General features: G+C 50.3%; 1 protein-coding gene across 3 annotated transcripts in view; it reads left to right on the forward strand.

The window, feature by feature from the left end:
- IFT43 (intraflagellar transport 43) overlaps positions 1 to 3766 on the forward strand; it is a 48249-nt gene extending 44483 nt beyond the window's left edge. The window contains exons 10-11 of one of the 3 annotated variants that reach the window (XM_082760834.1): positions 641 to 792; positions 1156 to 3766. In XM_082760834.1, coding sequence (XP_082616960.1) covers positions 641 to 751 — 111 coding nt within the window. In that variant the 3' untranslated portion in view covers positions 752 to 792; positions 1156 to 3766. Of the gene's footprint in view, positions 1 to 640 lie in introns of all 3 variants that reach the window. The other 2 variants (XM_082760833.1, XM_082760835.1) reach the window with 2 other exon arrangements.
- Positions 3767 to 23486: the final 19720 nt, after the last annotated feature.

Below are 23486 nucleotides of genomic sequence, written 5' to 3' on the forward strand. Positions count from 1 at the left end.
TTAAAGTTGATGGAGGTCTGATTTCCCCAGCAGATTATTTTAAAGGTTTATAGGTGTTTCTGTGTGTGTGATTGACCTCCTTCAGTCTGAAAGAGCTAGTAAGGAGCATGTGAAGAGCCTAGTACTGCCACAGATCCCTAGAGAAACAGTGCTTTGTTGTATGGTCTTGATAGCCACCATGCTCTCCAGGTGTTTCTGCAGAGTGGTACAGAAGAACCAGGCAGACAGCATTTAGGGTTGGGGCAGAGGGCAATTTTAAATCAGGACAGAAGAACCTTGGAACAAATGGACAGGCAGAAGCTTGGGACTTGAAACAAAGGATTTCTGCAGCCCAGAACTGCAGATGCTTCAGTAGGCATGTAGAAGGGTGGAAGATTTTTATGGCTCCTCCTTGTACTCTGCCTGAGAGTATCTAAGATTAACAATACCAAAAATGTGTCCTTTACTGGATTTGAGAACATGCATCATTCTGTCAAAATCTTTAAATTGTAGCATGGATTTACCTTTCATTCTCACTAAGGTTCCTATCCTAGCCAACAAAGTCTTTGCCTTCCATGGCAGGGGCATCATTCAGAGCCAGTCACTAGTTTGGGAGTCATCAGTAATGTTACAGCATGTTTAATCTTTTTCTTTTTGGTAGGATGATGTCACCTGGGATTGGGACCATCTCTTCACGGAGGTATCCTCAGAACTAGTGACTGAGTGGGAGCTGGGACAGTCTGAGAGAGAGGACCACATCAGTCTGCCCTAGAGCACTGGCACACCAGACATCTCCTCTTACACATGTTCACTGTAAATATTTTATCACATTAATTTTCTATTCATTTGTTTGTATTTGAGAATTAATTTCAGACTGGAAATAATATAGGAAATAATAAAATAGGAGCTTGCTCCATAGGAAAACCAGGCTCAGGAGGAGTTTTGGATATTTGTAATGAGACTCTTTGTTCTCCAAAGAGATGAAGAATTCCAAACACGACAAAATATTTACTTATGAGCAGTCATTTCCACCTCACTGCAGCACCTTTGCAGATAACCGCAGCAGTCAATCTTTCTTCAACCAAAATTTCAGCCTCTCTGGGGGACCATGAATGGAGTGTGGTTTTCTGTGATAGCTATCAGAGGAACTTAGGTTGATACAATTTGTTTGCCTAGGACATCAAGATCATCATCTGCCCACAACAGGTGCCACACATTGTCAGGAGATGTGCTTTACATTTCATCCTGCAGCCTCCAGCCATCCCGTGCTAGTTTAACCTTTCCCCTGGGACATCACCTCTGTATTGACTTGGAGGAAACAGCATCACCGATTAAACTGCCACCACTGCTTCTTCTAGCACCTCTTTTTCCCTTGAGGAATCCCAGCCAAGGGCTGACCAGGCCCAACCTACTTTGCTTTTGCAATCAGATGAGATCACAGCTTGGAAGGAGACAGCTCCAGGCAATAGGTAGTTTGCAAAGATAATACCATTTATTCCACACGTGAAAGAACGAAGCCTGCTGCTCTGAAACAAGGTAACTCCCCGGTGTGTGTTTCCTTGGAACCAAGTAACCCACTCTCATTGTCACCTAAAAAAAATCCATTTAGCTGTTAATGCCCTGTCCCCATAGAACTGTGGTCATTATTTGCAGGAAACAGTAATATTACTTCTAAGCCAATGTCCTTCAAAGCCTTGTCCCACTGGAGGATCTTGCTGTATACTTCTGGGGGCAGTGCAGGTGCTGGGAGGAAGGCTTATTGTGTTGCTTTTCTTAGCTTGTTTGGTCAGTCTAATGGAGTGCTGCATTCTTATTCTTGCACCGAGAGCAGGACAGCTGAGTACTCTGGAAAATTTCAGATCAGAGTTGATAGGCCAAAAAAAAATCTACCAGCAAGAGAGAAGCAACTGGGTCCCAGTCTGGGGCCAACAAAACAGGAGAAGGATCATCTGTCTCAAGGAGATGCTAAGTTTGGTAAAATCAAGAAATCTCCCCTCTAAGTAGAAAATTAGGTGAGAGAGAAGCTTTGGGTTCAGTGTGTGGACGATAGTCCTGAAATCTTTCCATGAGCAGAGAAATTTGTTTTGTTATGAAAAGAAACTTCCCAGCTGGGCCAATGTCTCTTTTTCACTGACACACCAAGGCCAAAGAGAATTTAGGATTCTTCCTACATTCCTGGAAAAAACAAACAAACAAAAAAACAAACGAACAACAATAAGAAATAATAAAAATAAAAACACATACTAAGTTTAGGAAACTAAAGTAGCTTAGTAAATTAGACAAGCCCAACAAGCCTGTGTGAGAGGAAAAGAATGGTAAAGAGAGGGAGGAATGGGATGTAGATTTGTGCAGTTCCTATCTCAAGCATAACAGAGAAAGCAGAGTCTCTGCTCTCAGCTACAAATGACAGACCATCGAGTGTGAGCTCTCTCCCTTCTACTTGAGCTGAGGCACTAATCCACACTGATCCTCTAAGCTGCTCGCCTAGTTCCACCATATTCAGTGCAAATCAACCAGTTTTCAGTGACCACAAAAGCTGAGAGGATGCCCAGGCCTGAGTCACAAGAGTGGGTGAACTACGAATCCAACTCTTTGGCTGTCTAGCCTGAGACTGGGTCTGTGACATGTGGCATATTTGTGGAGTTTTCTTTAGGGACGTGGCGAGGTGGCATTGCTGGCCACTCAGAGCACTAGGAGTGGAAAGCCAAGCAGCATTTAGGACGGCAGCCTAAATGTAGGCTGCACAAGCACTCCAGGCAGGAGTCATGCCAAGCCCATTGCTCCTCCAGCAGCTGTGTGTGGCACCAACCATCCTGCCCCTCTCACCTTCTGCCACTGATCTTCCTGGGTGGGCAGAGCACCCCTGTGGGGCTGCTGCCCCAGCAGCGAGGGAGGAGAAGTGCAGCAGGGCTGTGAAACAGTGCTGAGCCCCTCGGAGGCCATGCAGACCCTTCAGGAATCAAGAGGAAGAGGAAAGCACCCTTTGTAGCAAGAAGGGATATGGGACCCCCAGAGACCTTCCTGGTGAGAGGGTGTGAAGGCATGGGGGGCCATCTGAGGCACAGGGGGGGCCTGGAGCAAGGGTAGGGGCAAGAGGAATAAGGAGGATGGGTGATTGGGAACACGGTTTGTGTAACGTTTGGAGGGGAGCAAGGGCAGAGCAGGTGCTGGCGAAGAGGCAGAAGAACAGAGTGCAGGAGAAGCGTCGTGGGATTTAACAAGGCCTTTGCTGCTGAGCTGTGGCGGCTTTGTGCTGGAGGAGCTGCTCTAATGCTGCACAAAATCTCCCAGAGGAGTGTGCCTGGGGCAGAGTCCTGTCAGCCTCCCCGTGCCTCGGGGCCTCAGGGTGGGAGGGAGACAAGAGTGCATGGGCCAGGCTGGGTCCTTGGGAGCCCAAAACATACCTGGGCAGAGTTTGGGAGTGGGGCCTGAAAAAAATCACAGCCTCATCTGTTTTAAGGGAAAATGAGCGGCTTTGATCATTTCGTCTGACCTGCTATAATACAGGCCATGGCAGAGTCCATTGAGATGTGGCCGAGCTTCGCCTGCCTTTTAGAAAGACAGGCAGTATAGTTGAAAGTCTTCCCTGGCTCATTATTCCAGCAGGTGACTGCCCTTGTGATTGAAAATCTGCTTTATTTCTAGACTCAGTTTTTGTTTCATCTTCTGTTCCGTGAGTCTGATTACGCTTTCACCTTCCCAGATAAGCCGTGCTGTCAGATATTTTCTACTTGCTCAAGTATTTATGTGCACCGTGGTCAAGTTGTCTCTTTAATTTCCTTCAATAAACTTAATAGACTGAGACTTGTTTCCATGTCTTTTCAATTACTTTCCCAGTTGGAAGAAGGGAGGTGAGCTGTCTGGTTCCTTGACTTTCTCCAGGAAGCTGTTCCCTTTTGCCTTCCTTCCGCAGTTGTGTTTTGGTTGCAGTGCTTGGGAAGAGGCTGAGATTGTGCCTTCTCCCTCTCAGGTCCTGGTGCAGAAAAGAAACAAGGAGGTGCCTCTGCCAGCCCAGGCCAGCTCTTGGTGAAGCACCAGCGTGTGCAGGCTGCCACAGAGCTGCTCAGGAGCCTGCATTTCTGAAAAGTCCAGTGAAAGAGTGTGCAGAGGAGGAAATGGCAGGTGTAATTTTTTTTCTAGCTGTAGCTCTCTTTGATCCTCAGGCAGTGAGAACTGAGGGCAGAACTGTGTGCCCTACTCCAGGGATCTCACATCAGCCATCTGGGCTGTGCCTAGCTGAGGAGTAGGTTTTTTTTTATTTTTATTTTTATTTTTTTTACTGTTTTTTACCACTTTTATCAAGGGAGATTCTCTGTGTTTCACAAGTGCTGATGAGTAAGGCTGCAGGGCCATCCTGTGAAGTTTGTCAGCCTCCGCAGACCTGCATCACGGAGGGTGAGGTGTGGTGTAGCAGTGTGCCCTCGAGTGCCTCTCCAAGACCTGGTGAGCAGTTAGCCTCGTCACAGACAATGCAAAAGAAATGCATAAATTAAAAAAAAAAAAAAAAAAAAAAAAAGAATTCTAGGTCCTATCATGTTTAAGAATCTTTGGGTTTGTTTATAATAGGTATAGTATTGACTGTCTTAGTGGAGATGCCTTACTAGAGTACAGTTTATTGGGGAGGGGTGAGGGGCTGTTGGGACAGTCTGCACACACAGCTCTGGACAAAAGTGTAGAAAATAAAAGCTGAAAAAAAAGCCACGCCTAGCAACTTTCCATTAGAGAGCCTGCCTGCCAGCCTGGAGCCTCTTAAAGGGACTCTGGCTGGTTGTTTTATGAAGTGTGACAAAGTGACGGGAGGTGGGGGGGCTCCTATGGTAATAAGCTGGAAAGGCGCTGCCGTTCCTCTTGCCGGAGCGTCTCAGGGAAAGCGGAATTAATTCATGGCATATGCTCCCAGCATCTGCTGCGGTGACCTGGAGTGGCAGGAGCACGGAGCCAGGCAGCGCGAGCCAGAGCCCAATTCCCGCTCCTCGCTCAGGCCTTGCTCCCCACCAGCCCTGGCGGGCAGGGGGGGCTCAGCCCATGGTCTTCATCAGTCTTCCTCTCTCTGATGAAGATGCTCTAGGCTCGGGGGTGAAAAGGGGGTGCTTGAATTGAAAAGAGACTAAATTTGTCCCAAACAGCCTTAATTCCTCCCAGAGTGCTCCCTGAGCAAGCCCACCCTTCTCCAGCCATCTGGCCTCCTGCGGCTTGCTGTGCAGCGCCGACTCCTCATTCTCCCTCATTTCCCACTTCTGCTGAGTATCCCAAAAGACGATTTGAGCCTCTCCCCAACAGAGAGAACAGAGACTGGATTTGCTGTTAGGCAGGCTCTCATTCACTGCTTAATGGCTCCCAGGAAAGAACTTTGCCCACCATATTCCCCCTCTGACGAGCGGCACCGTGGCCAGGACCTGCATCCAGCTGGTACAGGTGGGTGCATGTGTTGCCTCCAGGCTGCAGCGGTCTTTGTCTGTGCTTCATGCCCTGCACGTGAGCTTTCCTTCAGAAAAGGACACCCAGAGCCAACTCTCCACTGGCTGCTCTTCCTCCAGCCACATCCCTCCACCTTTTTGGACAACTGCAAGTGTGAACCAGGACACAGGCAGCCTGCATATTGGGGATGTGCTGAGAGAGAGTGGGGGGACTGCAAGAGCTGAGAGCAGAAATCCAGACTGGGAAGGTCTCATAGATACCAAGAACCGTTTCTCTGCGTGTCCGATCCCCAAGCTGGCCCCAGTGAGATGCTCTGCAGCAAACCTCACTGGGGCTGGGGCAGCTCCGGGCCACATGGCCCCTTATCGGGCTGCATCTCCTGTCACTTTCAGGACCGCTTCATTATCCCTTTATTAGCCCTCTTCTCCTGCTTATCGTTATTAATAATCGCGCTGGATCGGCTGGAGTGCTGACAGCTGCCCCTTGTCTATTCTTTCTGTCTGTTTTAATCCTGCCTGCTTATCTGGAATAAACCTGATCCTTTTTCTTTTAATTAAAGAAATTTGGTCAGCCAGCCCCTCCTCCTCGCAGAGATAGGGCTGATCACAGCGGCGATACGCGGCGAGCAGGAAAAGGGGCAGATTGCTGGGTGACAGCGTTTTCCACAGCCCGAAGATAGGGGATGTCGGGGGAGAGGCTGGAAGAGCTGCAAGCACCGGGCTGCACAGCACTTCCTGGGCACCGGTTTGAGTCTGACCCCTTAAAAACGCCTTGCTGCGCAGTTCGCTTGAGCTGAAATATTTGTGTTGTCTGAAGGGCCAGGTCGTTCGAGGAAGGGCTGTGCAAATATGCTGGGGGAAAATTGTTGACTTAATTCACGCTTTTATGAACCCATAAACTCCAATCTGCATTCATTGCAACCCGTAAAGCGACCGGAGGGTGGGCTGAAATGCTTAGAAAGTGTTAATCAGGGGTCCGTAACGAAGCAAAGTGCTCTGAAGTGCAGCAGCAGGAGCTTGGCGGGGAGCAGCGGGAGCATTCAACCTCAGCGCCAGGTTCCTTGGTTCCCAGACGGTTTGCTTGGGATGCATGTGCCGTGGTGTTGACTGAGTGCGTATGTGCCCTCTGCTACAGAATATGGCACCTGGCTCAGATTTGTGGGGCTGCTCCAGCCCTGAGAGGCTGCAGGCCCACGGAGGGGACAGGGCAGGACTCGGTGCTCAGGCGGGAGCACAGCTCTGAAATGCTGTCAAGCAGCGCACTGCTCTCCGTCCCTGCACTTCTGTTGCTTTTCAGCATCTCAGCTGACTGCAATGAGCATTCACCTGCAGCTCAGGTGCTGGTGAGAAGCTGCAGCAGCACAGACCCAGGTGTATGGCTAAGCAGATGCCTTGAAAACATGGGGTTTGTTACCAACGGCAGGCAGGAGCTGTGCATGGTGACATCCACGCTGTAGCCTCCAGGCGAAATGTCCTCTTACTCCCAGGAAATCTTTTCTCTCGCTTTTCTTCCACCCAAGAAAATGTTAGGGAAAAAAACCTACAGAGTGTGGCTGTTTTATAGCCGGTTATTGATGGCAGACAATGAGTGACAATTACTGAATTGAACAAAATGTTTGAAAGATGAGAAAATGCAGAGTTCACTTGCCTAAACTAATAAGGCACTAAGAGCTGGACTGAGCTTTTATTATCTGACCCTGCTCCTCCAGCAAAAGTCATCCCGCTCCAGATCCAAGTAAGGGAAATTCTCAGGATGCTTTTTGGCACTGAAATGATGAGGGACACCTTTTTTGGTGCTGTGGGACATTCTGAAGCAGTGAAAAAGACGGACTTCCAGTCCGAGCGATAGGCTGGAGGCTTGCTTTGATCATCGCCCCGATCAGCAAAACTGCCCACGAAGCCAGGAAAGTGCCCTGGGAGACTGCCAAAGGATCTGGTCCAAGTCAAGCAACTTTCTCAGCGCTTCGAGCTCCGAAGCCAAAGTGGAGCTAAGCATGTGGCTCTCTGTGGCCTGCGGGGTTATGTGTGCGGGTGGCTCGGTGAATCAACCCACTGAATAAACGGGTGGATATGCCAAACTCTGGAAGCCCAAAGCTGATAGGTCTCTTCAGCCTGCTTGTCTCCCTCTAAACAGTCCCCAAACTGAACTGTGCTGCTGAGCTCAACCCTAGCAGGACCCCAGAGACGGGATGGGAGATCCCCACTTTGAGGGATGCGCAGGGCATTCAGAAAGGCTTTGGTAAGGCTTTTTTTGGGTAAGTAGCACATACTTTGAGATTAACCAAGTAAATATAAATGTGCTTTTTTTTTTTCTTCTTTTTTTTTTTTTTTTCTTTTGTAATTTTCAGGATGATTAAGAGCATTTAATGCAGTTGCTGGGCCTGCCTGTCCCAGGGGCTCTCGTCACAGGTGTCCCAGCCCCGGCTCAGTTTTTGACCGAGTGGGACCAGTTGTGGCACAAAGTCCACAGCAGCTTCTTGTGACATGAGACAGGCACAGAGGGGGCCCTGTAAGGCACCCATGACCTGCCTTATATGCAGTTGGGTATGGCCAGCTTTGAGAAAAATGTCACATTAGGTAAATGGCCCTGGAATATGTGTGTGGGTCTAAAACAACCACCTTTAACTTGCCCAGTTAATGGTGTTTTTGCTTACAAAGAGTGGATGTGTGTCTGGGTCCCACTGGGCACACTCCTTTCCTGGGCTGGGGGTGTCTGCACCCTACAGAGCGTACCTGTACCCTGCCAGCTCCGCGTTTCTGTCCTGTTGGGTCCAGGGCTCTGTTTGTCTGTCTGCACACCATGCACACACGCCAGCGATGGCGGAGGTTGGAAGTATTTATGGCAATTAAAATGTTTTGCCTGGGAGCTGTTTTGGGGCTTTTTTGAAGTGAGGATTTTCAGACTTCAAGGTGTTAACAGCCCCTCTAAATGGTTTTGTTTTTTAATTGCAGCAAATGACTATGGAGCCATTAAACATTCGCCTCTCTGCAGTTGTTTCTAAGCCCTTTCAGTCCTTCTTCTATTTATTCTGTTTAATTCAGTCAGGTAGCTTCGGGGCAGTGAAGATCAATACTTTACTTTGATAGAAAAGAGTCAGGTTTGAAACATAGAGATAAAACTGACACATTTTGTATAAATTTAATTAAAAATGCACCTTTAGTGGCTTGTTGCAAGCACAAAGCCAGCCCTCCATCTAGCTATCTCTCTGTCTTTCTCTCTGTCTCTCTCTTCCCTTTCTTGTTCCTAACAGGAAGATCTCTGAATCTGCCTCGCCAACAAAGCGCCTCGTTTTATGATTTTTGTCTTGAAAGTTTAGCACTGAGGGAGAAGGATGGAAGGGATGTGAAATTCTAAACAGACCTCCTGCTCCCTCCCTGGGCCCGCTCCTTTTGGTGGCGGCGGCGGGGGGACGGGGAAGGAGCCGGCTCCCTGGTGGGGGAGGGAAGGGGATGAGGCAAAATGATTTTTTTTTTTTTTTTTAAACCCAGCAGATTGGACACCCTGGGGCACTTTCCATTTGGATCTGTAGCTTTCCTCCCCTCCCGCCCCCCTCTTCTTGCTTTGTTAGCCTGAGAATTATTTTTCTGACTACACGAGCCTCCCCGATCCCACTAGGATAGCGCTGGCCACAAGGCACCGTCTTTATTCTCTTTCTTTTCCCTCCCCTGCCCCCCTCATTTCTCCCCTCTCCCTCTTTTCCCTAACCCTGCTGCCAGTGAGGACATTTGTCTTGTGTTTTATAATCTGGCCCCTTCGCCCCCTTCTCCTGCATGTCTCTCCCTCTCTCTCTTTCTCAATCCTGTTTGCCTTGGTTCATTTTTCACTTGAGTGCCTTTCCTCCCAGGCTCCCCTCTGCTCCGGCCTCCCTCTGCTCAACACCAATAAAACACGCACAACACGGGTAGAACAAGGTGCCAGGGCTCGGCGTGACAAACGGCTCCACCACCGGGGCTGTAAATTGTCCCCTCCTCACCCCCGACAGCTCCTGGGGACGGGGCTCAGGCAGTGCTTGGTGCCCCATGGTGCGGCACCGTGGGGTGGGGAGAACCAGGGTGTCCTTGGTTGCTTGCCATCAATGAGACAAAGACTGTCCCAGCCGCCCTCGTGGGAGGCTGTGGGATTTAGCAATCCCTAATGAACCTCTAGAGAAGAGGAACCCACTCAACTCCCTGCTGGGGGCTTGCTGGAAAATGGGTGCTGTGCAGCACCTGAGGGCCAGCCGCCTTCCCAACGCTACAGACCGCCTACCTCAGCCTGGTTTTGGGGTTAGGAGCCTTGAGACTCGCTCCATGCATGCTCTGGGAGTATTTTGAAGGGCATAACAGCATCTTCCTGAGGGTCCCCCTGCTCCCTCTCCTCTGACTGGGCACCATGTCCCCCCAGAGAGCTGCGCAGAGCCAGATGTGCCGAAGCAGCAGCAGCAAAAATGGTGTGGTTGGGGCAACAGAGAGGAGGTGCCTGACTGCTGCCTGGGGCTGCATCTCTCTGTGGGTTGGTGCTCAGATGGAGCCCTGGCTCGAGGCAGAGCCGGGCTCTTGTGCAGCTGCAGGGAGCCACACAAACATGTGTGCCTCTGGTACCCGTATCAATGGGTATAGGGTTCCTCTTCACCTCTGCTTGTGCTAATCCGTGCCAGGAATATATGTGCCATTTCCTACCCTTCTACCTACAGGAGGCTGCATTTCCTGTGCAGGTGAGGAGAATGTGTTTTGTAAAGCGTTAAGTGCTTGAGCTTGCTAACGTAAAGGAAAAACACTCATCTTCGCACTGACCTGCTCCCCAGCCCCGGCTGCTTGGCTTTGCAGGTGAAAGCAGAGAGTTTGCTCGCTAAGTTAAGGCATGATGGGGCTAATGCCACCGATCCCTCTGCATAACAGCGGCTGGAACATCAGCTGAAGTCCTTCCTAGCCAGCGACTCGTGGAGGTGAGCGCTGAGGGTTGGTTTCTCAGGGACTTCACCGCGACGGAGTGCTGCAGCTGAGAGCACGCTGCTGCGTACAGACACCTCCCGCGCCTCCTGCCTTTAATCACAGTAAATGAAAGTTTCTAAACAGGCGGAAGATGCCAGGCTTTTGTGTTCTGCCACCCGAGCTGTCTCTGCGCTGCCGTCGGTGCTGGTAATTGCAGACAGAAGCCGCTTTGTGTTAAAATGGCATTGGTAATTGAAACGGAATTCAGAATCAGGACCCCGCAGGCACCACTTGGTGAAAGAAGAAATAAAGATCGCTTGTGTCACATCGTTTGTAATTTGCGTTTAATAATCGTACCGGGAGGTACGTACAAAGGGAGAGGAGATGTGAGAGGCAGCCCGCTCCCCCTCCTCGCCCGCGCTCTGCCTCGCAGCCTCCCCGAGGAGGCCGGGAACCCGGCAGGGATGCAGCCCTGCTCCCATTCCCTTGGGGTGGCACGGGTGGCAGCAGCACTGCCGGCCCTGGGCTCCTCGTGTATGCTGGGAGCCAGGAGGAGAGGATGCCCAAGTTCTGTTTTTGTGGTCAGGATGAGGGTTTATAGGCCCAGGTGCTGGCTCCTACTCGATGGGTCTGGCTGCGCACTGAGGATCGGAGGGCATGTGCTGATTTATAGTTTCTGAGTTTCTCTTGAAATGGGGTTTGGTGCCCTTTCATGGGCTTCTCCAGTGTTGCCTGTATGAGTAAATTCAAGCTGTATGGCATGGCACACACTGAAATGTCCCCAGACCTCTTCCACCACGGAACAATGTAGCCTCATCTGTTCTCCTTTGGGGAGAAGTATGCTCCCCTGCAAACCACCGCCAGGAAGAGCCTGGGGATGGTGGCTGGAGGGGACCCGCACCCCAATGGGAACCGGCACACATTCAAAGTGCCAGAGCTAGAGCCTGGTTTGTATGCTTAGTCCTGGCTGTATGCTCAAATCTGCTGACCTGCTCTGTGGTTTCCCCTCACTTCGCCTTTGTTGAGCTTTGCTGTTCAGCAAACATAATCCAGATTTCTTTTTCAGTAAAACAAAAAAAAACCAAAAACAACAACAACAACAAAAAAAAACAACACAACAACAACCAAACCAAAACAAACCAAAACAAAACACAGCAACTTTTTTTCTTTTTTTTCTTACACCAAACCCAACCACATCAGCATACACCTAAGGACTGGCAATACCCATTCACATTCACTTTCCTCTTTGTAAAACCCAGTGATATTCTGGGAGCTACTCTAATCCAGATCAGCTGGCCACAGATGCGGGCAGGAGCAGTCCATTCCATCTGTGGATGGTGGCTGTCCTTACCCCACACTCTGAGCACATTTAGGGGAACAAACTCAACCCTGGTTACCTTGGTTGGTGTCCTGCTAAACTCACTGAGGAGGAGCACATGGCACTGCCTGGGCTTGTTTCACACAATGGGCTTTTTTTCTACCATCAGGTTTGACTTGGAGACAGGTTTCATTGTCGCCTGTAGTCAGGACCCAAAGGAGACGTCTCCATTGTCCAGCAGTTCTCCTGTGCACTGCATAGATGTTTCTGTTACCTCCCAGTTTCCCTCGCACACATACTCTGTAGTTCTGCCTTAAGCTGCTCCTGGCAGCTCACCATCTCGCAGTTCTTGCCCATGGCCAGGAAGAGCATCATCTGTCAGCTACATCTGGAGCTGCCATCCTGCCTTCTCCCAGGGAGCCCAGGGGGTCCTCATCAGAGGGACAGAGCTGCTGTTGTGACAGGAGAAATTTAGGTTGGGGAAGAGAGGTACCTTGGCTACTTCTAGTTTTAGTTGTTATTATAAAGAGGAATCTTGTTAAATTTGAAGAGCCAATGTCCTGATCTTTCTTAAGCCTAGGGGAGGCAGTGAAATGTGACTTGCTGTCCCCTTGTTCAAATGCTAGCAGTAAATGCCCAGAAGTAAATACGCAGAAGCCTGAAGTCTTGAGGGAGTGTGCCTGAAAGAGGTAAAGAAAAGGAATTTCTGCACTTTGTGGAGAAAGGGAGGCCAAGCCCAGTGTGATTATGTATGGACCCAACCTTTCCTTTCCGCCTGAGAAATGGGATGCATTAGCCTTTGGGTGTAGCAGCATAGCCACCAAATTGGCCGAGGGGGTCCACAAGAAGCACTGTGGGTGCTTTAGCCTTTTCTCTCCAATAGCTCCTCTAATTTTACACATGGCAAAGACCTAGCAAGTATCATCACATTAATCCTGTTCCTTGCCAGCACCCCAGGAAATGCCTGTGCCAGAGTCTTTGTCCTGTAAAGATATCCAAATGAGCTGGACTTCCACCTGCGGGTGGCTTTCTGGCTGGGCACATGTCCTACAGTGTTTACTAGCCCTGGTGGGGTGATGTGGCAATGATCTCCTGCTCCCTTCCCTACTTGGTTCAGCCCCAAAGCCCTCCCCAAACCCTCAGCTCCCATTCTAGCATCTCTGCCTTTTCCCTCTGCATGAATGGGGACCCAGAGAGCTGAGGTGGCTGGTTACGTGCTAGGGCATGGAGAAGAGAGAGATCTTGAAGAATAAATTAAAACGAGGCCTTCTGGCCTTGCCGTGCTTTAGTACCTCTCTGGGGGGGCTCTTTCTGAGGGCCTGATGTTTGGCTCTGCCAGCTGCATCTCCTTTACGCTGCGCTATTACAGCCCCTTCTGCATGCAGCACAAGCTGTCATGAGGAAGAAAGGGCCATAAAACAACCGGGAACATCCTCCCCTACCCTGCATGCCTCCCTCATACCCCTTTATTCACACCCCACATGCTCACACACCTGGGACCCCACACACCCACAACTACGTGCGCTCACGCAGAGGCGCCGTGCTCTTACTTTCTCTGCTCCCCTTCCTTCCTTCCCTCCCTCCTCCCATCTGCTTGCTGAATAATTCCTGGCTAAGTAACTTTCTCCGCACAGCCCCCGGGCCGGGGCGCAGGGACTTGTCCCCTCCTCCCCCCCGGCTGTCCGGGGGGCTTTGGAACATGTGTTTCTGGGAGGCAGACACCAGCTGGCTGGGCGACATTTGCATAGTCAGCTAAAAGCCCCTGAGCTGAGCTGGGGACGTCTGGAGGAGCCCGTGGCAGGATGGAGGGACGAGGGATGCGCTGGTCAGCTCGAGGTCAGATGGAACAGATTTCCAAGAGAACGGACAGATGGCAAAAAGAGGCGAGGGGTGGGGGGGGGGATCACGCGAAGGCTTCTACATCAAATAAATAAATAGCTAGATGCAGCGGGGGAATAAGTGACCAACGCGCCTATGGGCATGGCAGTTGCTGTGCTGCTTCCTTCAGAGCCCGTGGGGTGGATGGGGAGAGCGTGGTGCCAGGGAGGGGAGCAGCAGACCCTGAGCTCACCCAGACACACTGTGTTTCCTCAGTCTCACCCAGCTTATCGGGATTGGGACTGGGCTTCATGCAGCTCCCAGCACAAGGCACCCTCGCAGCAACAAACTGTCCCCCACTATTCCTCCCTGCTGCTTCTCTTTGATATTTCATCCTGTAGCACTTTTTGCCCCTCTTAGCACATGAACTGTCCAGGCAGCGATGAGAATGGACCTATTCCCCCTGAGCAGCATTGCTCTGGGTGGCCACAATTGAAGACTATAGGTAAAGAAGGCCAAGACACAATCCCAGACAGGAGTACAGACTGGGAGAAGAACTCATTGAGAGCTGCCCAGTGGAGAGGTCTTGGGGATTATGGTACATGAAAGGTTCAACACAAGCCAGCAGTGCACATTTGCAGTCCAGAAATCTGACTGTGTCGTGGGCTGCATCAACAGAGGAGTGACCAGCAGGTTGAGGGAGGGGATTGTGCCCCTCTGCTCTGCCCTCATGAGGCCCCACCTGGAGCCCTGCATCCAGGTCTGGGGCTGCCAGCACAACAAAGCTGTGAATCTTTTAGAAAGAGTCCAGAGGAGGGCCCCTGCAGGGGGGGCTGGAGTTAGATGATCTTTCTGATCCCTTCCAACCCAAGCTTTTCTATAATTCTATGAAAAAGGCACTTTTTGGAAGAGCCTCCTGTTTTGTCCCCTGTGCCCAAGGCAGACTAACTGACCCCGTGGGGAGCTGTGTCTCTACCTGGCCACAGGGAGCTGCAGGAGGGATGCTGTACTCTCACTTGGCTCGCTCGAGCCAGAGGCCTTCTGCTTCATTGGGAACATAGCAATACTTTTTTTTTTTTTTTTTTGGTCCTGAAGCATTTTCCTAGCTCTCTCTGTGTATTCACACTCTCTCCCATGTGTCTGCATGCTGCAAAGACCACACGCCAGCTCCATGCGCGGGCTGTATGTGTGTGAGTGAAGGTTGGTCACGGCTGCAGGAGTCAGGAGTGGACGCCCCTGGCCTGCGGTGCAGCCACTGGCAGGGGTGGGGGTGCCAGCATCAGTAGTTGGGGGGTACAGCTCTGTGGATCTGGAAGGGTCCTGCAGACTTTGTGCCCAGAAACCAGCTGCTGGGGGAGCATTGTGGTGGAATTTAGTGCCATTACTGGTGTCAGAGTGGGGACATAGGCCGGCGGACTGTGGGGCTTCTGGAGCAAGTGGGATTTTGTCCAACCTCAGCCATTCCGTGTTTCTCTGAAATAGGGTAGTATTACTTTTAATTCAGTTTGAGGGGATATAAATATACATATCTTTGTAGTTGTTTGTTTTATAGTGTTATTGCATGAATATTGTTAAATCCTTTCCTCAGGGACTGAGCATACATCTTCCCCTGTGTCTGAGTTCAAGCAGACTTGTTACAGGAGCATCTAATGAAGGCTGTCACTAAGAGACAGCTAGTGAGGATATGTGATGCCACATCAGCTCCCTAAGTGAATGATCCCACCCCATGTGAAGAACAACTGTAGATTCAGCAAAACTGGCCAAGCCCTGAGGGCACCAACAGGCCTTAATTGCCCTGAGTGGTCTCACCTGGGGCACCCCACCCTCTCTCTGCCCATGGGCCCATTTAAGCCCAGCCTGGGGCCATAGTTGCTTCTTGAGCCCTGCTATAGGTTTACATGTCTTCAGCTGTCTCTGGCTTCTTCTCCTAGATGGACCCCACACCAATACTGCAGCAGTCACTTCAGCCCCATGTTTTGCTGCTTCAGGCCATGCTCCCTGGATGGCTGCTGGGCCAGGCTCACTGCTTTGCCTTGCTTGGGCCTGTCAGTGGGCCATGCTTCTGCCCATTGTTGTGCTACAGGACTGTGCCCTTGTCCAGACACTGTCTGGGTTTGTGTTACCCCTGCTTTTGGGGTCACTCTCCCTTAGGAACAGCGTGTCATCACTGCTTGCTGACATGGATCACCAGTTGGAGTTGGTCTGGAGACAGCAAACAGGTGAACGTGTGTGGCCTTGCATCCCTCAGCATTGTGTATGTCTGCTGCTCTCTGTTTCTCAAGTTTACTGCTTCTCTGGCATGGATTTGCTAATACTGTTAAATTTAGCCCAAGACTTTTGCCACTGCTCTACTAAGCCCCTAGTCCCTGAAAAATGCATCAAACAGTGTTTTGGAGGGTTCTCATCCTGGCATCCCAAAGCTGTTTGTCAGCTGTGCTGAAATTAGCAATTTAATCCTTGTGATTCCTGATCAGATTACATTGTTGCCTTCACCTCCTTGTAATTCAGCTTTATCAGTGGCCTCTTCAAGATGACATCCTTGTTTTGCAAGTCCTGGTAATGTTTCTTTCTCTTGTAATGTTGCTCAAGATTATTTGTAGACTAATCATAGCTGGTTTTCTTTCAGTAAAGCATTTCTGATTTGTCCTCATGCTCTCTTTCTATTTGTTCCTATGGTTTGTTTTCTCTGGTCTTGAGTTGTTGACCTTGAAGAGTTGATGGGCACAGCTGCTTCCAGTGTAGGCTGGTGGTTGCTGGTCATTAGTCTAGTTTTTGTGCCGAGTCATAAACTCAAAACCCACCTGATTGCTCAGATCCTGCCTTCAGCTTTAATAGTTAACTGTAGGCCTTTTAATGTAAGAACACCCATCAGGAAGAAATAGATGTTGTCTTTTAACAACACGGGTTGATTTTCTATATTATTCAGTATGCTTTTTTGTTAACCCATCTCTTATTAACAATGGACTTTGCCAAAGTACCAGGTAGTCCTAACTTGTCCCCAGTCCCTCTGAATTTGCTCCAAATGTCTGTCTTGACAGACTAGAGATCAGCAAGCAGCATAGCCTTTGTAGTCAGGAAATCTTCATGTGTGCCTGGCCTGTTACAACAAAGAAATAATAATTATTATTGTAGCTCACCAAAATACAATGCACAATTGTGTGTGTGTGTGTGTTTTTTTTTTTTTTTTTTCCTCTAGAAAGTCTTGAATTTGATCCTCAGGGCCTTATTTATCACTTGGAAGAATTTATATATCTCCTGGGATTTCATCCCAAGTTTGCAAGCCCCCATAGTTTTTGAATTCTAGGAGGGGAGGTTTTTCTGTCTCTGGTGTAGGTTGATTTGTTATTCTGTACTTCTTGATGTTTGTCCTCTAAATAGGATAGAAACATTCAGTGCAAGTGCCTCATGCAATAGTTGAAGCCGCATTTCTGCTGTGCCTGTGTAGTGTGCTGGGACCAAGCGGGGCAGAGGGAGAGCTCCCTGGGCAAGCTGCTCTCACGTTGCTCACATGTGGGTCAGATGTGCTCCTTAGTCTGAGTGCCTCTCAGTTCTGTGGGACTGAATATCTGAAATAACATTAGTCAAGTAATCAAGGAAAGCAAGTAGGCTTGTGGCAGCTATCTGTTGCTACATGTGTGCACATGCATGCCTGTGCTATGATAAACCCTGCCAGTTTCCTGAAATTGCAGAGCTGCTGGGAGGGTACAGAATCTGTCTACCTTCAGACTTCAGTGTGTGCTTCCCACTCTGTGGGCAGCTGCTGCCAAATGCCCAGCTCATATTTTGTTTTATGAATCCCTTGCTTCTATGAGGCTTTTTTATTATTATTTGAGCTAAAATGGTTCCATAACCTTGTGGGACAAGGACATCAGCCTGGCTGGCAGTGCGCACACTTTCTTGTGCTTGCGCTCTCCCTCCCCTCCACAATTACTCTTCATTCAGCACAGAAAATAAAACATTCCAGCAAAATACGACAGCCCCAGTGAACTGCCCCCCCTCCTCCCAGCAGGAGGTCACGGGGGCTTGGACTAGCACAAGAGAAAAGAAGTCCAGGAAAAGAGCTGCTCCCTCTTGATTTACAGACTGGCTGGGCAACAGGAGAGACTGCGGAGTGGAAGGCAGCGAGTACAGGAGCTGCTAACTGAGCAATCAAGGCTCTGAACTGAAGAGAAGGTGGCAGGAGCTCTTCCTTTCTTTTCTTGCCATGGGTATACAGGACAGGTTATATTTGTCTGCCTTTTCACTTCACGTAGAGCAATTGCTGTGTCTCTGCCATAGCTAGGTGTACCTCTAGCTTGTGCCTCTTCTGGTGTTTCCTCTCAAATCCTTTTCATACCTGGAAAGCTTAACGTAGTAGTTTGCTGTCTGAATAGACCTAACAATTCTTTTCTTGGCTCTGTGTCCTGCCCTTGTTTGGGCAGAGTTGAGGAGGTGAATGGTAAATGGTGGTGGTGTTTGCTTGCCTTCTCCCTGTGCTGGGCATGGGGAGCTTGGCATGAACACACCCATACATGCAGTCCATCACCCGCTGTGAGGCTGTACCCTGGGAATTTGGGGTTGAATACAGCAAGAACCGAAGCGCTGTTCTGTCCTGCAGCTGCATGTGTGATGCTGCAGTTGTCAGAGCTGTGTGAGGGAGATGCAGTGTCTCCTGGTGTGACAGTTCAGCCACAACTTGCTCCTTGCTCCTGCCTCCAGCCGTGCTGAGCTGCCAGCAGCTGAGCTCCCTCTCCTACCAGATGCCAGCTTCAGCCACGTGCACTTGGGCTGCAATTTTGAATATCTCCTGGCCCTGGCAATTACTGTTCTCCACATGCCTGCTGAAGTGTATGCCCGGGACTGGAGTTTGGGAGGTGCAACTGGAGAAGCAGAGGTGGCCAAGATCTGAGCCCATTTTTCGGAGTGGCACCTCTCCAGCTCTGTGGCTGAGCACATATTCTTACGATCGGCCCCTGTTTTTCTCTGGCTCAGGAGGAAAGTGATTACTGCACAAGTCAGAGCAACCAAGCTGTTTGTTTCTAGCTGTGAGGGATGCTCAGAGGGGGAGGACAGGCAAAGTCCCTCCAGCATCACTAGAGGTCTCTCTTTATCTGTATGTGCTTGTCTGCGGGGCAATGGGAGAAAAATACACTTGCTCGGAATAATTTCTTCATCTGCTTCTTGACATGTCACAGCCTCTTAGAGCATGTGAGCCTGGTGAATTCATGGGGCTGAATCCTTATGGCTCAGTTTCGCTGGATGTCAAGCGCTTGAGAGTCTCTATCTGGGATGTGCCTTCTGCTGCTCAGCTCTCCCCAGAGCCCACCTCCTCCTAGCACCCTGCTCTGCAGCTGGGTTGCACACATTGCCCTCTGTCTGACCACCGAGGCACCTGCTCAGAAACTGATTTGCCAAAACTGTGGTCTGAGCTTTCTAGAGAGCATTAAAATGGTCCTTCCCTGTCTCCTCATCCTCTGGCCAGGCTGTTGGCCACAGCCTTTTTCTGTGTGCATGCTTCTGTAACTCTTGCATGGTGTGATGAAGTCCTTCAGCATCCCAGAGCAAGGAGCACCAGCAGCAAAACCTTGATGTTAATTTGGTGTCACTGGTGCTGAGGTTTTTGTAAGACTGATTCTCTGCTCTCCCATGTGACTCACTTCCCTGTAGCAATGGTGAACCATGTCCTCAAGCAAAAACTTTCTCTGCAGGCTACATGAAGCAGGAGGCCTGTTCAGGACTTGGAGTATCCATGGTTGAAAGACTCTTCACTCAGGACACTGCACAGAATCACAGAATTTTCTAGGTTGGAAGAGACCTCAAGATCATTGAGTCCAACCTCTGACCTAACACTAACAGTCCCCACTAAACCATATCACTAAGCTCTACATCTAAACGTCTTTTGAAGACTTCCAGGGATGGTGACTCCACCACTTCCCTGGGCAGCCTGTTCCAATGCCTCACAACCCTTTCAGTGAAGAAGTTCTTCCTAACATCTAACCTAAAACTCCCCTGGCTCAACTTAAGCCCATTCCCCCTCGTCCTGTCACCAGGCACGTGGGAGAACAGGCCAGCCCCCACCTCGCTACAGCCTCCCTTGAGGTACCTATAGAGAGCAATAAGGTCGCCCCTGAGCCTCCTCTTCTCCAGGCTGAACAAGCCCAGCTCCCTCAGCCGCTCCTCGTAGGACTTGTTCTCCAGACCCCTCACCAGCTTCGTCGCCCTTCTCTGCACCCGCTCAAGCACCTCGATGTCCTTCTTGTAGCGAGGGGCCCAAAACTGAACACAGTACTCGAGGTGCGGCCTCACCAGAGCTGAGTACAGGGGGACGATCACCTCCCTAGCCCTGCTGGTCACACTGTTTCTGATACAAGCCAGGATGCCGTTGGCCTTCTTGACCACCTGAGCACACTGCTGGCTCATATTCAGCCGACTGTCAACCATCACTCCCAGGTCCTTCTCTGCCTGGCAGAGGAGGTCTGCAATCTCCTTTCATCTTGTGTTTTCCGTATGCTGTGTGGTGACAGGCAGTGAGCTACTGTCCAGTGTCTCCAGAGAGCAGCACTTCTTTGATGTTGCTGCCTGAGCCAAGGGCTGCAGTGAATGAAGTTTCAACTGCTTTCTCAACAGAAGGAAAGAAAAATTATTTATCTATAGTTTTCTTCTCCATCTGTAGTGGCATGCAGCACCATTACTGCTATGCAGATAGTGCATCAGAACCTCTCTGGCCACTGGGGTTCCCTGCAGGGCAGCCATTCCCTGCTGCTCCAGGCCTCTCTGCCAGCAGAGGCTTGCAGCTTGGAAAGCCCTGGCCAGCAGCTCTTGGCAGTGAGGAGCTGTGTGAATCTGGAAGTCTAGGTCTGCTGGTGAGAAGTGGGCTTTGGAGCATCCATGCCAGAACCTGGGAAGGTGGAAGTAACATTGACAAATGTGGTGTAGTCTGTTTGCAAGTAGGTAGAGAGATTGATTCATTCTGGGGTACTACTGAGTCTTTGGAAGCATTCTTAGGTCCTTGTCTTGAAGCATATATTAGATCCTTGTCTTGTTTTGCATTTGTCAGCTACCCCCCAAAATATATGCTTGCTAGCCTTCCTCTGAGCAGAAATATGGATAATTCAGGACATGACACATGAGGGATTTGAGAGATGTGCATAAACAGCAGGTCTGCAGCTTTCTTGTGAAGCATTTGGCTTGTGAACCCAGGAAACCGCTGGCTGAGAAAGACTGGTTTATTCATCATTTGTTGCATTATTTTCTTCCTACTTGCTGCAATGCCCTAGTCTCTTACTGTACCAAACGAAAACAGTCAAATTTCAATATCTAAATTTTCTAGGAAGGGCCAGTCTCTCTCTCAGATGGTAAGGCAGATACAACTCAGTCTGGTTCTTTGTGGTAGGGTCCTGCAGACTGCTTCTCCTGGCTGTACACGAATCAGATTTTGATTCCACCCAATTGCCAAATCTGCTAAATTGACAATTACTGCATTTTCTGCCCGCTGCTGGGCCTTCTGTGAGGAGCACCGCAAGGTTAGGTGGGCCTCAACACTTGAGGCCTGCGAGGGAGGGAGTTCTTCAGGGTTTGATGCTGACAGCAATGCAGAAAGCTGCTTATTGCACTGAGGCTGCAGAAAAACGATGCAGTGGCTGAGGTCTGGTCCTCTGTGATTACTTACTCCTTGATGAGTGAGATGAAGTAGACCTGAACTGGTCTTGCTGGCTCTCTGCAGTCCAGAGAACTGTTGGATGTAGGGATGTGCTACTGTCATTTTTCTTTCTGATAGATTTTTTTCCCCCTTGGATAATCCTCCAAAGGAGTAAAAAGTGCTTCCCAGTGCAGCTCTTCCTGGGCATATCTGCAGAAACAGACAGCTTAGTAAATGCTGTGAAAATGGGCAGAGGAGAGGAATGCTTTGGTTTCCCAGGCCTGAAAGCATGCACAGAGTTTTCTGTGATAGCCAGTCCAAACATACCTCCGAAAGAACTGCTGTCAAGCATCATATTGGATGGTTTCCTTGCCTGTCCCATGAATGCTCAACTTGGTGTTTGGCTACAGCACGCAAGGTGAAAGAGGGTGCTTGGGATACAGAGATCCTGTGGAATCAGTGGGTGGGAAATAGGCAGCTTCCATATGAGTGAGAAATGCTGGTATATAAAACCTGAAAGACATTTATCCTGTGGCTCTCATTGACCAGGGAACAGGAAAGATTGAGCACGTGTATTGTGAGCTGTCGGAGGAGGGGGTTCTCACCCACAGGCCAAGTATTTGTCCTCTTTTACCTGTATTCAGCACAGCGTGGTTACAGATGTGTGTTAATATGCCTGTTACGCAGGAGAGAAGAGGAAGGAGTGGGGCTTAGGATGCCTACAAGCCTGGCTGTGAGTGCATTTAACCCTGCTCTATGTCTCTGCATCATGGCACTTACTATAGGTGTTTGCAGGCATGCAGGTAATTATCTGCCTGAATTTCTGTGTGTTGGAAGGTACCTTGGGCTGTCCGTGTGCCTCTGTCTGGGGCTACAGTACTGTGCTGTAACTAGGGATGTCCTGGAGCCGAAGCTGCTGTAGTAATTACAGCAGATAAACTGCTCTGCTTGAGGGCTGCTGTCCCCACCAGGCTGCAAGGCAGGCAGCCCGGCTTCACCACAGAAGTCTATTCATTTTAATAAGAGGGACACCCTGTGTTATTAAGAAGAGTGTTTATTACTGTCGCTGCACGCTGACAGCAGCTTCCATCATCGTTAAAAGGCAGATGGGGGGGAGGAGGGCAGGGAGCTGTGTGTTCCCATCTCGGAGACTAGGACCCAGCTGGCAAGGAGGCAGGGGGCTGCAGGGCTTCCCCCTCAGCCCAGAGAGAAGCCACAAGGCAGGAATGGGGCCTTCAGGAAGGATGGGGTGGGAGGTGTGGGGCTATGTTTGGTCACATCTCCGGGGCTGAGCAGGTCCCAGTCCAGCCAAAAGTCTCCTCTCATGCTGCTGAGGGGCTGGGGGAGGGTAGGCAGGGAGGGGAACCCGGCTGGGGACACTCAATGGGGGGAGAGGGTATCCCACAGGACATGTGGGGTGCTGATATGGCTGTGCTGAGACCCCTCACCTGCGGTGTGCTGGTGTAGGCTCTCCTGGACTTCTCTTCTCTGAAGGTGTGGTGCTAGGGGAGTCACAGAGCTACTGGGGACATCAGCTCTGCCTTGCCACTGTCCCTTCTGAAAAGATAGGTAAGGGGAATTCAATGACCTGTAGGGACCCTGGGTAGTGACTGTCATGGCACAGTGATGGCAGACCAGACACGTCCTCATGGAGCTCTTCGTCCATTGAGGCACCCATCTTAACAGGTTTAGGTAGGCAACATGCTGTCCTGCACCCTGTACAGAGGTAAAAGTTCTCTGCAGTCCCTAGAGGAGCAATTCTGTCCCACCAGAGGAGTGGTGTGGGACTGCTGCTTGGTGGAAACCTGTATGTCCTAAGCCTTCAGAGTGGCAGCAGCTGACTGAGGTGATATAATTCCAAGCAACAGGTGAGTGCAAGGAGGAGATGGAAAGGAGATGTATGGCAGGTGACCCTGTGAGTGGGCAGAGGGCTGGTGTGTGAGCTGGGGGAGAAGCTGGAGGTGTCCTGGGCCACCAGCAGGTGCTTTGATGTGAAGATCCTGCCCCAGCCACACTCAGTTGAGGTGGAGAGGTACAACCTGGGGTCTTCTGTCCTCATTCTGTGTGACTTAGTGCCTTGCCCCGACAGATGAAGCCCTTGCTGGTCAGATGCCTCTGGTGGCTGGGGACTGCCCCGGCTGCTCCCCTGGCCCACATGCGCCTGCGCCTCGTTGGGGCCCTCCAGCCAGGCGTGACATTAAGGCTCCTCCAGGTCTCCGCAGGTTTCGCAAGGTTGATTGGGACCAGCGCGTGTCACTCTCGGCCACTTCCTCATCACCATAACTCTGGGCTGAATAACAAGAGGCCGAGAATCTGCTAACGCAGGCCCCAGCAGAGTGCCCCATCACTCTCTTTTATTCACCCTGGAGATTTATGCTGCCTATCTCCCTTCCCTTTGTCCACCGGCCGGGCCCTATAAGTCATG

This window comes from Aythya marila, assembly GCF_965140915.1.
Source record: "Aythya marila genome assembly, chromosome: 5".
Lineage (NCBI taxonomy): Eukaryota > Metazoa > Chordata > Aves > Anseriformes > Anatidae > Aythya > Aythya marila.